This window comes from Miniopterus natalensis, chromosome 9 (assembly GCF_054644295.1).
Source record: "Miniopterus natalensis isolate mMinNat1 chromosome 9, mMinNat1.hap1, whole genome shotgun sequence".
Classification (NCBI taxonomy): domain Eukaryota; kingdom Metazoa; phylum Chordata; class Mammalia; order Chiroptera; family Miniopteridae; genus Miniopterus; species Miniopterus natalensis.
Window position 1 is genome coordinate 29,507,953 of NC_142089.1, and position 17,749 is coordinate 29,525,701.

Consider the following 17,749-nt stretch of genomic DNA (forward strand, 5'->3'; position numbering starts at 1 on the left):
GCAATAAAAGAAACTTAATGAGCAGTAAAACTGTAAACTAGTTATAACACTCCAAGTTTCCACATTTGTTAATGTGGATATATCAGGTGTTATACCATTGTAATTGAGTATTATTTTTTTAAGTAATATTATTTCCTGTAAATTCTTCCAAGTATTCATTTATCCAATCATTTGACAAACATTTATTGAGTGTCTACTCCTAGGTACAATGTCAGGGGATAGAGCTACAAATGTGAATACGATACAAGCCTTGTTCTTTTAACAAACTCAGTCTTATGAAAGACAAACAAGTAAATAAAGTAAAATACAACAGTACAAGGTTATGTTAAAATTGTCTACATGTTTTCCATTTGCAACAAAGGGCATTCTATTAAAAACATTCACTACACCTGGAAACTTTTCTTCATTGCTCAGAAATCAAAGTCTCCCTTATTTGTTCTATAGAAATCTTTTTGTAATTTAACTAAAAAACAACGTTAAAAATAATTTTATAAAAGCTGTGCATCTGGCATGCCAAATTAACAAATGTTAATATTTGTTTCATATTTTATCTTAAAGCTATTTTCCAAATTTAGAAATTTCTTGACTGATAAAGCACTAATGGTTACCTGAGATTATTACAGGTCACTTGAGATTAATATAGGTCCCACCAGCCATATGACCTTAGGTAAATTAACTTTTTTGATCTTTAGTTTTCTCATCTGAAAAGTGGAGATAATAGTACCAATCTATGCTAGATTATCTTCCATCTGCCCCTCAGTATCCATGCTCTACCTAGCTTTTTGCCCAGGGAGGTTCTAGTTGGGTTTGATCAATAGGAGGCACTAACAGGAGATCAGAGTGTGAAAGGGAAGTGAAGCTACTCCCTGGTTTCCTCCCTACCAGGTCACCCGGGGCTGGATATAATCCCTCTATCAGAAGCTGTCCTCTCCATACACCGCCCTCCCCTAGGACTTTAAGCATAGGGATGGTAATGGCTCCCTAAGCCCTAGACCCTGTGCTACCCATTGTTAACTTCTATTAACCCTGCCCATATCTTTATACTCCTTTCAAATAACCCAGTTTCAAAGTGCCATCTGTTTCCTGCCAGACTGTCCGATTCATATACAACCTCATGGGGTTGTTTTGAGGATTACATGATAAATGTAAAATGCTTAGCACAGTATAAATATTCAGCAAGTGTTGACTACCACTGTCATTGTCAGTACTGCTGTTATTAGTAGTTTATTTGAGGTTCCACGCTCACGTCCTCCATACCACCTGAATGTGTTAAGAGAAATTCAGAATTTTGGAGATCTTTTACTAATTCTTCCAGGGTTTCAAAAACATATTGAAATGTAAAATGTGTTTATTGCTAATCAATCTCAATATTTAAAAAGAGTAAAAAGGATCTTAAGGGTGAGTAAAAAACCCATATAGTAGAAAAGATTTCTGGACTGTAGTTTCTTCCATAAGTATGCTCTGGAATTCATTTCCTGCAAATTGACCTCCTGTCACCACGCCAAATCTAGCAAAGTATAAACGTCCATAAAGTTAAACAAACTGCTGGGTCATGGGGTCATGAAAAGAGTGGACTGCTAGGTAAACTCAATGACATAAAAGTCCTGTTTAATCTGAAAATGCATCTTCATCATTCTTACTTATCAGTCATGACAAAAGCAAGCATCACCCATTTGACAAATTATCAAAACCCTAGTAAAGGTCTACTTAACCTTTCACCTTACCTCATCCTTTATATCTTCCTGTTGTTGGGCAGTGAAGATCTCCATTGCCGCCATGAGTCTCATCATTAACTCATCCACTGTTGTGTTACCTAGCAACATATGGAGATCGCCAAACTTGGTTATGGGAAGTCATTCTAGAATCAATCATAAAAAATAACTACAACCTAAAAAATTTACAAATTAGTATGCTATTATCTAGTTAAAACTGGTTTTGTAGTCATAGTTATAACCCTAGTTCCACCACTATGATCTAGTACCTAGAAATTATCTAGCACATGACAAGAATTTAACAAATATTCACTTAATATAAACAAATAAATAAATGAATGAGTGACTGACTGTAGCTCTCTAAGGATCAATGTTCTTATCTGCAAAATAAAGCTAACACAACCTCTGTAGAGGTAATGTAAAGTGCCTGGTACACAGTACACACACTATCACTGGTAGTTATTGTTAACAGACATAATAAATGGCAAAAAGCTTACGATCACCTTTAAGGTAGATTTTTGTCCCTAAGCAAACCCTTGGATTTCCATTTTTTATTTGTAGTGCTCTGATTCTTAGGCAATTTATTCATCTATGCAATTTGTTCCCTGAGCAGGTCTTCTTAAACATTATTTATGAAACTCAATGCACTAGTTACAGAGAAAACATAAAATACTGAAGGTTTTATTTAGCACAGGGCACCTGAAACGTCTTTTTCCCTGTAGCATAGAGAAGAGATACTATTTCCATTTTAGCTTTGCCATGAATAAAGCCACACTTTACACAAATCCTTGGGGTAAATGAATAACAGGAAAAAAATCATTCACTTTTTTGGGGATAAAGAATGTAAAGGTTAATTGTTTTGGTAAAGTTTAAATTCACAGGTATCCTATAACTTCATGCCTCAGAAACGCATCTTAGACATGGATTCACACAAATAAAGGGAAACAACTGCCACTGTAAACAATTCCATTTGCAATATCCAATCCCTGGTTTTTCTAGATAACTAAAGATGAGCATTTCTTTCAACTAATCATACACACAGAAGAAATCTCTGTGTATATATACATATATGAAATGTCATATTTGACAACTGGTTATGACTTAATTGCCAGTTTAGGGAATTTAGCAATTTCGAACATTTAACATGATTATCCTAAGTCCCAAGGGCTGTGTAATTTTATTAAGGTGTTTCTGTTGGATTTTCATGCAGCGTATTCCATTTTTCACAGTACCTGTACTTTCTGAAGTTGTTCTTCAGGAAGTTCTACATTTTAAAATGCAAAAATATTCACCAATACAAAGAGTTGCTGTCAGCTTTGATGGTAAATGTTATATGGTTATCATATACACAAGACACTGTACTCCCATGTGACATGTACTTTACCTTGTATCACATTTAACACTTCATTAGACGATCGCTTTCCCATAATAATCAGAAAAAGTGGAAACTGGTCTGTTTTTTGAGTCCGAATGGTTTGTGCAACAACACTGCCAAAGTGCCTATTGCACATTGTCAGAAATCTAAAATGAGATAAAATCCAAAATAAGCTTCATTTCAGAGTTTAATAAATTTACTAGTACCCCAACAAAAACCTCACTGTTTTATTAGTTATGTTAAAATTAGGCAACTTGTCTGATAGCAATATGTAAAGTCTAGCCATATTAAGTTTTCCACTACATAATAAATGATACAGAAATGATTATCATATAGAAAAGCAGGCAGCGTGCCCTAAATGCTATATGGGGCTGAAAGCATAGGATTCTTCATCTTAAACGTTAAGCTATACTACCTTAAACTACGTGAAAAACAAACAAAATGAATTTTAAGAGAAAATAATTTCTTAAATAGGACAAATATTGCATGGGACAAAGTTAAACTATTATCCTAATCTAAACAGGATTTAGCAACATTTTCACAAGTTTTTAGAATCAAGAATTATATTTTAGAATTGTGTTTTCTCCAATAGTGGCAGGTCTTTTAGTTTCATACTTAGTATGGATAAAAATAATAATTCTAAGCTTTTGACCAAAAAAAGCTCAGAGATATTAGCATACTGAAGTCTAGCATTAGTATTCTTAACACGATCTGGAATAAATGAAAAAACTGATAAAGCTTTTCTCTTCTATTAGAGGACTGTTTGAAATTAGCATTTCTTTCAAGAGAAAAGGGTAGCTTATGATATGTTTTCAGATCTGATGGTAAAAAGTAAATGTCATAATAATAATGAATTATGAAAGACCAAATGCAAATATAGAATGCTTTAATAAGATCCAATTTAATAAAGTCTGTAAAAATAATGGACTTTTAATAACACAGGTCACAAAAGGCAAAACAGTGGAAATTCTGGGGACTAGCCACTAGTACTGGCTTATTAATTCTTAATTATGTTCATGAAAGGCAACTTAAATCGTGTGTTTTTTATGCCTTATGATAATATTTTAGGTAACAACGCCTCTGAAATGTATGTTCTAGCTGATGAGCAAAGTCCTGTTGTCACATGCATTAGAAGGTAAATCTATTTGAAAAGACAAACGGCATTAAAATGTCATATGCTCAGATTCATTTGATATCCAAATTCAAAACAGAATCAAACCTCTTAATTTTTAAAGCCAATATATTTCTTGTCTACAGAAATTCATCCCCCAAACTTAGACTGAATCCTCCACAAAACCTGTGATGTGACTACATAAAGTAGACAGCGTTAAGGGCCACTGCAACTGTTAGCAAGAATGTCAAGACAAGTTACAAGCACTGCAAATAAGTTCATTGTAAGGCAGGCTCATATACACATTTACAGCAACAGTAACCAGACTGCATGCCAATTTGAAATGACAAAGCCTTAAGAAACCCACTGTTGGCCATGAAATATCAGTGCCCCTATGAAAACTCAGATCTTCATGTTCCACAACTATTACGGTATAAAAGGTATTCAAGCAGCCTAAACCTCCATTCCAAATTTCACACCCATATAGCTTCAGTTTTTCAATGATGTGTAGTTTAGGAGACTAGAAAGTTAAGATCTCATTTTTCTTTCCGCTTCTTACTAAAATATTTGAAGTCAATCTTGACCCTGATCTGATCATTGGCAACCTCTGAAACTAAAGATGTCAAAAAACAAATGAAACAACCAAAAACAAAGAATGTCATTTCCTACAAAAGGGAGAAAATAAGTCCTTGCTGCTTTCACACTAATGGATTAAATGGATATCAGGCAGTAGATGCCCATCACAGAACTAGCGTCACAAGTGATACTAAGTACTAAAGGAGATACTCCTCAAAAAGGAAGGCAGGCAGGCAGGCAGGCTTAATGGTTTATGAATTCAATTTCAAGACAATTTTGCCTGAAAATTGTGTACTTTGCAAATTCTTTTTGTGAAAATGAGCTAGAAGGAAAAAAAATTATGAAAATGTAGTTATCTTATTGAGTTTAAAATAATACATAACACAAATTTCAAAACTACACACAACGTATTCAAGAGAGATGTAGACTTCAAAGATACAGCTGTTCAATTAACCATAAAAAAACAGCAAAGTGATCGGTTTTCTACCAGGTAAACTGTTCTGTTTTGGAGGGAGTTGAGAAATACAGGGATCACACAGCCAGTTGATGCTTCCTAGTGGTCTTAACAAACAATTTATTCTAACCAAAGAGAGGCTACGTTAAAACTTTAATTAATGCGATTAACCTTCCTAAGATATGAATCATGTGTACGTTGAGATTTTCAAACTGCAATTATTGGGAGCCTGTAGGAGCAATGGACAGCCACAAATTACAAAACTCCTACTTGTCAATTCCTTCTACTACAATTTACAAGAACTTCACAACACAGATATCAAATCTTTCTCATGGCTGGAGGCTCCGCTTCTTGTAAAGATCACTCCCAGCACAATGTTAGCATTCACAGCACACTCCCAGCAGCAAAAATCCAGTTCAAAACACCAGAACAAACACAGACTTGGAAAAAAACAAGTTGTTTTAAGGGAGAGAAAAAATGTGGTTCTTTTAATTGCGGTATTTTCTTCTTTTAGAAGAGGTAAGTATGCCACTGCATTTAGTAGCAGCACCAAAGTTTGTCACCCTAACTGCATATGGTGTTGCTCAGGGTGAGTTGTCATGAAGGGATAAATGGTGTCTACAGCAATTGGATTCCTGCAATCTCAATCTCAAAGGGGGGAGGCAAAGGCAACTGTTCTGAGGCAAGGAGAAATGGCTTTGTTTTTTTAATTATAAAATTTTTTAATAAATCAAACAACCTACTCATCACAGATCTATTTGGGGAATAACAAGTTGATTAATCAACCTCTCAAACCAAAAGCTAAAGTGACAAATATGAAAAGACAAAGAACAAATGCCCTCACTAGGGGAGTAAAATGAGGGATGAAGGAACGGAGATAGGGAGGTAGGGGGAACAAAAAGGAAGAGTTAAGAAAATGAATTAAAGAAAAACAGTTAATCACAAATCAGGTATAACAAAGCAACTCATTTGTCTCTGGGGGGTAGGGGAATTAGGGAGTGGGAAGCCTAAAACTTTAACCTTGGTAAAGAAACAAAATATAATCAGTAGATCATATTTACCAGTTCTTGCTATCAGAAATCTAAGATAAAATCTTACCTTTTAATCAAAAGTTTGGGGAGAAAAAAACAGAGCATTGGATGGCTAGCATATATTAACCCTTAGTAAAATTTTCAGTCTCTGAAGCATAGATCTTTTTTTATTTTTTATTTTTTTTAAGACAAGGGCATTTATTTATTTATTTAATATATCTTTATTGATTTCAGAGAGAGGAAAGGAGAGGGAGAAAGAGAGATAGAAACATCAATGATGGGAGAGTCACTGATCGGCTGCTTCCTGCACGCCCCCGACTGGGGGTCAAGCCTGCAACCTGGGCATGTGCGCTGACGGGGAATCGAACCCTGATCGCCTGGATCCTAGGTTGACGCTCAACCTCTGAGCCAAACCTGGCTGGGCAGCATAGATCTTTTCTAACTTGCTAATGGAAATCAGGATTACTAATAAATCAGATAAGGGAACAAGTAATCTCATTTTAATTCAAAACAGGATATAGCTTAGTTTCTTTCAATCAAAGTCATAATTACATAAGTCATTAACTTTTACTAAGTTGTGCTCCAACATAAAATATATACTAAAAGAAACCAATTTAGGGGGAAGGTGATGAAATTCCATAAACATTTACTACCTAGCTACTCTGTACTAGACAATGTAAAAAAGGCACATTTGATAAAAAATGGAGGCCACAAAATTTGTGGGGCTTCCTGAATATTACATTTCAGTGCAACTCCCACAAGTTTAAAGGCACCCAAGATGTAAAGCGGGAATAACACATCTTTAAAACACTTATATCCTTGTAAGATATAGAAAACACTGAGAATTGGTAGTCCCTTAAAATTGGTACCTATTTTATTATTCTTAGTTGTATAATGATATTTAACATTTTTATCACAATAACTTTCAGGATTAAAATGATAGCTTACACTGATGGGCCAACACTGAAAGATTGTTTTTGCATAAGATACAGCATCAAAGAATTGTTGACTAAATAAAACCAGTCACTGGTTTTACTTTCATTCAGAGAATGAAAGAGCAGGTATTGATATTTGGAAAGTAAGAAAATACAATTAAAGATGCCACAGTTGTGCAATCTCTGCAATATTAAAAAAATTCACATATTTGAAAGTGGATATGAAACTAAAATTACTTTTTTCTTTTTAATACATCTCTGTTTAGTAATGTTGATTACTTTATAATCAAGAATCAACATCAAAGTTTCCGGCTGCTTACTGTTTTTAAAAAAGAAATTTTTATTTATCTTTACTGTTCAAAGTATTACAGATATCCTTTTTTCCCCCCATGATTCTTCCACCCTGCATCTGCCCCCCCCCCCCCCGCTATTGTCTGTGCCCATGGGTTATGCATATATGCATATAAGTTCTTTGATTAACCTCTCCCCACCCACTCCCCCACCCCCACCTTCATCTGTTCCATGTTTCCATGTCTCTGGATCTATTTTGTTCCTCAGTCTACCTTGTTTATTAGATTCCACATATGAGTGAGATCATGTAAAACTGAATCAGGAAGAATCAGAAAACGTGACTAGGTAATAACAACTGATGAAATTGAGGCTGCTTACTCCTGAGTCATTAAACCCATTAAATATCTTTCTGATAACGTGTGAATCACTTCTCCAAAGCAAGTTTACTGAGCAGAAGAAATTCATGGCCAGCAGTGCTATAGGACTTCTCATAGTTTGAGGCAAGTCTTTTGTATATACTTCCTTAGCTACAGCTGCTAACCTTATACTACTTCTTTTGAAGCCAGTTTGGTAACAAACCAAACCAGTACTTTTTACTATAGTAATAAGCCTCCTTACTTACACATATTCATTCATGTGTTTGTTCATTCATATTTATGTACATAGGTAGAAAAACCAGAACATAAGATAAAGTATCTTAGAGATCATCTACCTATTTTCCAACACACAATTCTTCTTTTTTCCCCTTTCCCTTTAATAGGGAAATTGAAGGCAAGGTCCTTTAATGTGTGAAGTGAGGTTCCAGACATACGCAAACCAGGCTAGCCAAAGAGTTTTGTCTCTTACAACATCATTTCCACAATCTGCACACTCATCCCATCCTTCAGCTCATTTCTGGAGCTCCTCCATTAGGAATGATCTTAAGCACCCCTGGGACATACCTGTTTGTTCTTTGACAGTGGCTTTGAATTTTGGAAATAGTCTTAAGTCTTTGGTTCAAACTGAGTTAGGTAAACAAGGTACATGACTAAGCTAGGGGCACTGACTATACACGCAGTGATCTTCAAGCTTTAATGGTCTAGGAATCACAAGTTTATTTAAAAGGCAAGTTCCTGCACAGCTGGCATGGCTCAACGGTTGAGCATCGACCTATGATCCATGAGATTGAGGTTCGACTCCTGGTTGGGGCACTTGTCCAGGTTGTGGGCTTGACCCCTGGTGTGCGGGGGCGTGCAGGAGGCAGCCAATCAATGACTCTCATCATTGATGTTTCTCTCTCTCTCTGTCTCTCTGAAATCAATAAAGACATATTTTAAGAAAGGCAAGGTCCTCAGCCCCATTCCCTCAGAGACTGAGTCAATAAATCTGGGGTAAGGCCCGGGAAACTGCTTTTTTAATAAACTGCTAACCTCACTCTGGGTTAATGGACTACACTTTAAAAAGCACTGCTTTCAGGACATAGGATTGCTTTCCTTGTAAGGCTTTAAGCTGCTTCTGAAGGCTGTTTTGAAAGAAGTTGTCCCCAAAATGTTTTGGGCAATGGCAGCTTCACTAGACCAAGTGTCCAGTCTACTGAGGTGATTTTACCACGTTGAAGATGTTAATTCTCACTTGTTTCATTTATATAGATGAGCTGCGATCAAATATGAGACAAATAAACAGAAACCTCTAAAGAATATGAGCTCCAGGTGACAGAGCAAAAACAAAGCAGGGGAAGGGAGGTTGCAACATAAAATAAGAAGTCAGGGCAAGTCTCACTGAATAGTTGATGTTTGATCAAAGGCTCAAAGTGGCGGAGGAAGGGAAACACAACACATATCTCCAGGAAGAGAATTCAAGGCAGAGAGAACAGCAAATGGACAAGTATTTAGCACAGCCCTAGCCGGTTTGGCTCAGTGGTTAGAGCGTCAGCCCGCTGGCCAAAGGGTCCCGGGTTCAATTCCAGCCAAAGGCATGTACCTCGGTTGCAGGTTCAATTCCCAGCCCCGGTCAGCACGCGAGCAGGAGGCAACCAATCGATGCATGTCTCTCACATCCATGTTTCTCCCCCCCCTTCTCTCTCTCTCTTTCTCTCTCCCTCTTCCACTCTCTCTGACAAGCAATGGAAAAAATATCCTTGGGTGAGGATTAAAAAAAAAGAGAGAGAAAAGCATCTAGCACAGTGAAAGATAAGAAGGTCCTCGCCAGCGCAGTCAGTTGGTGGAGCGCTGTCCCATACACCAAAAGATGGCAGGTGCTATTCCCAGCAGGACACATATCCAGGTTGCAGGTTCCACCTCCCATCAGGGCAGGCAGGGGGGGCAACTGATCCATGTTTCTTTCTCTCTCTGTCTCCCTTTCTCTCTCTCTCAAATCAATAAAATTATATCCTAGGGTAAGAATTAAAAAACACACAAACGGAAACAAGAAGGTTAGTATAGCTGGAGCAGAGTGAATTATGAAAGTCAAAGTTGGTAATTTTGACTATTTTTACATGGTAAAAAAAATATCAAAACAAGGACAAAAGATAAATGATAAACAGAGGGAAAAATTCTGAATTTCAAACCACAGAAAAAAGGCTAGTATCCCTAATACAAGAGTGGACCAAAGTAGGTTTACAGTTGTTCATATGGAAAATAATACAATAATTAATTAATAATAATATAAGAATAAATTGTGTTTCACATACTCACAATTGTAAACCTACTTTTGCCCACTCCTGTATATAAAGAACTCTAACAAAACAATGAGGAAAAGATCAACAAACAATATAAAAGACAGCTTCCAGAAATGGAAACAGTAATGGCTCAGAAACACTGAAAAGACACTCAAAGTAACTCAGAATGTGTTAACTCCTAATGAAAGCTACACCAAAAAAATGTTAAAAAAAAAAAATCCTTACCCAAGAACATACTTGGGGGAGTGGGCGTAAAAGACAGACAGAGGGGGGAGAGGGGGGAGGGGGAGGAGAGAGGGGGAGGGGGAGGAGAGAGGGAGAGGGGGAGAGAGAGAGAGAGAGAGAGAGAGAATGAGAGAGGGAGAGAAACACTGATCAGCTGCTTCAGTACGTGCCCCAACCGGAGATCAAACCCAAAACCCAGGCATGTGCCCTATCTAACCAGCAACCTTTCGGTGCACAGGATGAATGACACTCAACCAACTGAGCCACTCTGGTCAGGCAAGAAAGCTTTTTTATCTGTTAGATTAGTAAAGGTAACAAAATTTGGTAATACCTTGCATTGACAAAGTTATAGGAAAAATAGGCACTGCTGCATACCGTTAATAAGAGTGAGATTGGTACCAACTACCTGTGGGCAATTTGCCAATATCTATTAAAATTAAAAATGCACCTATACTCTTAAACCAGCACTTCTGCATCTGGGAATTTAGTCTACAGATATACGAATACTATGTAGTCATAAAATATAAAGAGTTCTTTATGAACTGATATGGAATAATATTTAAGATATAATGTTAATGGGAAAAGCAGGCTATTAGTGGTTTACCATTTGTGTAAAACTGGGGGAAAATAAATATAGTGTATTAGCTTGTTTATATGTAAAATAATCTCTGGATGGATAAATAAGAAACTTATAACATCGCCTCTGGGGAAAATAAATGAGAGGGGTAAGTAGGAGACTTTTCATTACATACCTTTTTACGCCTTTTGAGTCTTGACTAATGTGAATATATTAGCCAATCATGAAATATGAAATTTGAAAGATAGTAATTCCCTTATAAAAATAAAGAAAAACTGCATGTAATATCAATTCCATAAACTTTAAATACAATGTTAATCACATTTGTCTATTTTTTATCAGTCTTTTGCTCAAGTATATCTTTTTCTGTGATAATCTTTGTCTGGGTGGATACAATTTTTAGCCTTCTACACAACAGTAATGAAATGGTTGAATAATATTCCATTGTGTAGATGTATACATTGTCATATTTATAACTATTCACTTAGAGCAGATTTTTTTTTTTTTAGTTTTTCTTAATTTTTTTTATTTTATTATAAAGAATACTAGGATAAATACCCTGAATTACATCCCTAGAAAAACAAGTCTGTGAAGTGGAATTACAGGGTAAAAAGGTAGAATCATTTAATGACTGTTGATACATATTATCAAATTGTTTGATAAAAGGATGGCATAAGGCCTCTCCACGCAAATGCAAATAGTGTATGAATGTTAGAGAGCATAGCCAAATTAAAGGCAATTTTAAGAAAACGCAGAATGAGATTTTGGGTAGATTTCATCTCAAAAGCATCTCTTAACTCTCTGAGGCTTAGACTTTCCAGTAATAGTAAACTGTCAAATTATCTCAATAGATTAGTGGACAGAATTTTAAAAAATTAAATAACTTCTGGTCGGGTAGCTCAGTTGGTTAGAATGTCATCCTGATACGCCAAGGTTGGGGGCTCCATCCCCAGTCAGGGCACATAAAAGGATCAACCAATGAATGCATAAATAACTGGAACAACAAATGAATGTCTGCCTGTCTGTCTCTCTCTCTCTAAAAAAAAAACAAAACAAATAACTAGCCCTGGCTGGGTTGCCTAGTGGGTTGGAGCATTGTCCCATGTACCAAAAGGTTGCAAGTTCAATTCCTGGTCAGGGTGAGTACAGGAGGCAACCAATAGATGTTTCTCTCACACATTGATGCTTTTCTCTCTCTATCCCTTCCTCTCTCTCTAAAAATCAATAAACATATCCTTGGATGAAGATTAAAATAAAAAACCAAACTAAATAACTTCTTAATCTATTTCCTTATTGTCATCTAGAAATCACTCAAGTGGAAAGGCTTTGAGGCACTGACAGTTTAATGACAGGGCTGAAGCTAATCTATAGGGACTACTTTATACCAACTTTTTGGAGGAATGATAATAATAAATACATAATTGGTTTTCTTTTTCTCACCACTAGTAAGAACATAAACATTTATTTTAAATACCCCATATAAATTTTAGTTGGGAGAAATAAGAGAAAACATCTAATTCAATCTCTTATCAAATACAGAAATTCCTTCTCTGGAAATGTGAAGAGAAGGTTCATTTTCCAGGGACTGCATAAGAGAGCAAATTTATGTTAAATGCCAGGTAATATTTCTTCTGTGTTCTTTTACCAAACAATCAGTATTTATGAGGGCCCACTAAATACATGACAAGACATGGTTTCTGTCCTTAAGACACTAAGGATATTTTGGATTTAACAAATCAAGGACCCCAGAAAGGAAGCATACATGTTATATAACTGGGGCCTAGTTTTAGTAGTTCAGACTAAGTGCTGGAGGGAATCAGAGAAGGGAATGGGTGCTTATACGTCAGGGAGAATTCTGTGTTCCAAGATGGTGCTTTTGAACAGGATTAGGATGAGAGGAATCATCTCTGCATTCCTAGCACCTAGTGACTAACATACATGTGTTGCATGAATGGGCCAATTCATGCTTCAGTAACCTTTATCTCCACAATGACAATGTTGACCATACCACTTTCCTTTCCCTCTTCCACTATTTCTGAAATAAGTTTCATTAAAACAATTGGTGTGAATTACCATGGTTTCCAAGGCTCTTTTACTGTGCTTCCACCTCTAGGTGATTTGGACCTGCTAAGTAAGCAGGCATTGGTCCACAAGTTCATGACACGAAGCTTCCCTCTTGATTTTTAGCATACTGCAGTTTTTACATAATTTCATCCTGTCACCACCCACTGACTGAAACTGTGAGTTAAAAGAGGTTTAAAATATCCAGATGTTAACATATTAGAGAAAGCAGGAATTATTGCAAACAGCATAATACTGTGGGAAGAACAAAGACTTTGGAGTCAAACAAACCTGATTTTTCACTTCTAGTTGTTTCTTTGGATAACTTAAATCTTTGTGAGCCTTAGCTTTCTTATATATAAAATGAAGATAATGATACCTATTTTTAGAATTAGTCTGTGGGTTAACAAATATTACTTCTTTTCCCTCTCTTTTATGTGCTTCAGAGTCAAAGTTGGTTTTCCTTTCTCTGCCCCTCCCCTCCAAAATTAAGACTATGGCAAATGGTTCCTAAAATAAGTTATAACAGCAATTATCACTCATATCTCTAAACAAGGAGTTGTACTCAGCACCACGCTTGGCACTGTATTACACTGTTGTATAATTTCTAAAGTATGTATCAGCATCATCATATGATAAGATCATGTCCTACTTGAGGATAGAGATTTAAAGTTAAGAATTTTTTTTTCACAAGTCACTTTCTCTAATTTTTTGCCAGCTGCGAAATTGTGATTTTATTATTATATAAAATATGTCCAGCATCATTTATTTCAGAGTTGGTCAGTTTCTCTTGGAACCTTGACATTTCCTTATGTATTTGAAAAGAGCTATCATTCTAGTAGATTAAAAAAAAGTGGGAGAGCATTAGACTTTTTTTTTTAATTTAAATTTTTTGGTTCAAAATATTACAGCCATCCCTTTTTTCCCCCCAATGACCCATTCCACCCTGCCCCACCTCCCTCCCCAATCCCTCTCCACACCATTATTCGCATCCTTGGGTTGTGCATATATGCATATAAATTCTTTGGTTAATCTCTCCAAAGAGACCCACTCCAAGACACATCATAATTAAAATGGCAAATGTCAAGGGCAAAGAGAGAGACAAGCAGTGACCTACAAGGGACCCCCCCATAAGGCTGACATCAGATTTCTTAACAGAAACTCTTCAGGCCAGAAGGGAGTGGCATGAAGTTCTCAAAGTAATGAAAAGCAAGAACAAGCAACCAAGATTGCTTTATCCAGTAGAAATCTTATATACAGAAAGAGTCTTTAAAAGATAAATGACCAACAGAGCAGACATTAGCACTTCAGTCACTCATCAAAGATTTCAAGCAAGAATCAATTACAACCCAGCACATGACAAAGGCTCACTTGAGACAATTGATGTTTGACAGGGTTGAATGAATAGCTTGACTAGGTAGGGCTTTCCTCGAGCTCTATAGCTGTTACGAGTTAGATCATCAAAAAGAAATATTTTGTGCGTGTGTGTGTGCCCAAAATGATTTTTTTTATTGAATTTATTGGGGTGACATTGGTTAATAAAATTATATAGGTTTCAAATGTACAATTCTATAATACATCATCTGTATATTGTATTGTGTTTACCATCCCAAGTCAAGTCTCCTTCCATCACCATTTATCCTTCCTGTATCCTCTTCTACCTCCCTAAAGAATTACCATAATTCTAAAAAAGATTTAATACAAAGCCCTCTGCTTTTTACAGAGGGCTGGCAGAAGAAACATCTGTTTAAAATAATCTGTCTTATGCAAAATAACAGTAGAAAAAGAATTGTCTATTATGTTACCTATTGACTCGCAAACAGAAAAGTATATAATAAAATCCTCCCTTGAATTCAGTGCCAGGAAATTTTAAAAACACTTTTAAAAATTATTTTTAATTTTTCAATTACAGTTGACATACAATGTTATATGAGTTATACAACATAGTGATTAGACATTTATATAATTTACAAAGTTAGCAGACTAAGTCTAGTTCCAGGAAATCTTGAGATGAACTATTAGGCTTCCTTCATTCAGAACTGTAAATGATAAACTATAAACTCAAGGCTAAAGTAACTGGCAAATAACAGAAACTCAATAAATATATATTAGATGGCCAAACTAATAAATGAGGATATGCCTATTACATTTCCTTTTTTCTCCTTTAGCTGCCACAATTACAGAGCTGTATTCAGTGTTTATGTACAAAACTTGAGTCAACCCAAGTGTTTATAAATACTCATTATTTGACACTTTTAATTGGTCTTCATCTGATTTTATTTTCATTTTCCTGTTTTATATTGTATTTATTTGTATGTAGCTATTACGCCCATTTTTAAAGTAGGAAAATAATAAATGCTAAGTGGAAAAACAGGCAAAAATATGCAGAAGAGAAAATAAGGAGAGCAATAGGGTACAGTAAATGCTTAATGGATACTTTACTGGATAAAGAAATGGGTAGGTAGTTGAACAAATGGGACAGCAAAAAGCAAGAATGAATGATAATAGGAAGTGCTACTATCTGAGGAATCTGCTTTCCTAAAGAAAGAAAAGTAAATACCCTGATTTTCAAAAAGTTCAGACCAGTAAACTTGATCTCAGTCCCCTAAAAAACAATTTAGAAAAGTCACTTAGACAATGGTGTATGAACACTTAGCATACATTAGTGATGACTAGGAGGTAGCATGGGTTATTAAGAACACAACAAGCCCAACTAACCACGAGGTTACTAGGCTGAGAACTCCGGAGCATTTCATAAGCTTCAACTAGCTGGAATTCAGTAAGGCATATGACAAAGCATCTAAAAGTCTTCAGGATAAGATTCAGAAATTCAGGCTAAGTCAGATAAATTCTTTGTCACCAGAAAATTGAACCTGTAGACTGCAACCAAATTGAGAGTGACCTCAAATAGTTTACCACTTGGCTTTGTCCTATCAACATTTTCATAAATGTCGGAGACAAAGAAATCAAATACACACACACACACACACACACACGTATATATGGTGCCAGACTTTAAAAAATCAATTATGTCATTCAATTCTAATAACTTTGAGGGATATGGTTTTTTATCGCCATTTCCGATACAGAAACTGCAACTTAGAGGGTTTCGGCAGCCTGCCAGCATCACTGTGTTGGCCTAGTAGCATGGCTAGAATTCCAGTCCTCGTCTGACTGAATCCAAAACTCACCCATACTCTTAGCCATTAGGCCGTCAAGCATTCTTATAATATCCAACAAATAATCACTGAGATTGTAGTAAGAAATACAAGTGAAAAAGACTGATGCGATTCTTGCTTTTATGAAGCTTATATCCCAGTGGAAGAATTAGAAAATAAAATTTTTATTAAGCAAAAGTAATAGCTTATGATGAAAAGTTCTAGGTGTGTGAGTACTATGAAAGAGAATAATGGCGGGGAAGCCCTCCCTAGAAAGGCTCACCAGGCCTTTCGAAAGAGGAGACATGTACATGGAAACTCAAAGAACAGAATACTAAGGTCATTTCTGCCTGATGACGTCTGTTTTCTCAATCAACCAGTGAGGGAAGCTGGGAAGGGGAATAGAGAGGAACAGGAACTGTTTCAGTGCAATTTTCTCCACTCAGTTCAACTGCAAGCGCACAGGTATAGAGAAAGCAAATAACTGGGTTCAACAAAATGAGCACAATGGAGGGAGACAGTGGAGAGGGAGTTTCAAGTATACAAGGAAGTGGTAATGGCAGACCTTGAAATCTAAATAGGACAAGGAGAGAAATGAAGACTGGAGACAGGAAAGGGTGAATAAAGTCAAGTGTGGGGGGGGTATCCATAGATTGGATGGTATTATGAGATCACAAACATTAGCACTGCTGATACTTGAGCATGTGATAGGAAGTGTTGGTCAGAGCCAGGTGTTTGAAATCAAAATATATAAGGTGATATATTTTCTGTTGATGACCACATTCAAGTGTGGTAAATAAGGAGAAAAAGAAAAATTTTCTGGAGTTGGACATGTCTAGGAACTAAGAGGATTATCAAGAATGATGACAAGAGATGATAAGAAGTTAAGGTATCATTTATGAGTGATAAAACTTGGGAGAGTTAACAGAATCTGAATTTCAAAAGATCTTGTCAATCAATTATATTACTAGAGAAAGGCAGAGATCTGGTTTAATAAGGACTCAGACCCAGCTCATTCTGGGCAGCCTCCTACCTGAAAAACTATAGGGGGTTTTAACTGACTCCCCAGTTTAACAGGAGCCAATAATAAAATTATAGAATAGAAGTGAACACAGCAGCAAGAGTGTCCTCTGGAGCACCATGCTTGATTCTAGCACCTTTAGAATGGGCTGAGTCTAGACATCCTATCATATGGGGAACAATGGAAAGAAATAAGCATACTTGGTGAGAAAAGGCAAGAAACTTAGGGCAAACAAGATAGCTGTGGTTAAGCTGATAAAGCACTGTCATGCAGAAGAGAAGTTAGGCTTATTCTACATAATTCCAAGGCCAAAACTAGAGCCAAAAGGGAGAAGGTCACAGAAGCTCTCTATTCAAAGAAGCGCTATAGCAAAAACCTTTCTCAGCTTTTACAGTAGATCAAAAACATACTATCTTTTGAAGATCTCATTTCACTCTCCCTAGCAGTACTCAGTCAGGGAGTATATACATCAGCTAAGTATACTGCAGGCATACCTCAGAGATATTGCTGGTTCAGTTCCAGACCACTGTAATAAAGAATATTGCAATAAAGCAAAAGTTGTAATC

General features: G+C 36.2%; 1 protein-coding gene across 1 annotated transcript in view; it reads right to left on the reverse strand.

The window, feature by feature from the left end:
* FAF1 (Fas associated factor 1) overlaps positions 1–17,749 on the reverse strand; it is a 276,569-nt gene that overhangs the window by 50,095 nt on the left and 208,725 nt on the right. Inside the window, exons 14-15 of the mRNA XM_016214169.2 lie at positions 3,097–3,233; positions 1,725–1,813 (exon numbers count right to left, since the gene is read on the reverse strand). Of these exons, the coding sequence (XP_016069655.1) occupies positions 1,725–1,813; positions 3,097–3,233 (226 nt within the window). The remainder of the gene's footprint in view (positions 1–1,724; positions 1,814–3,096; positions 3,234–17,749) is intronic.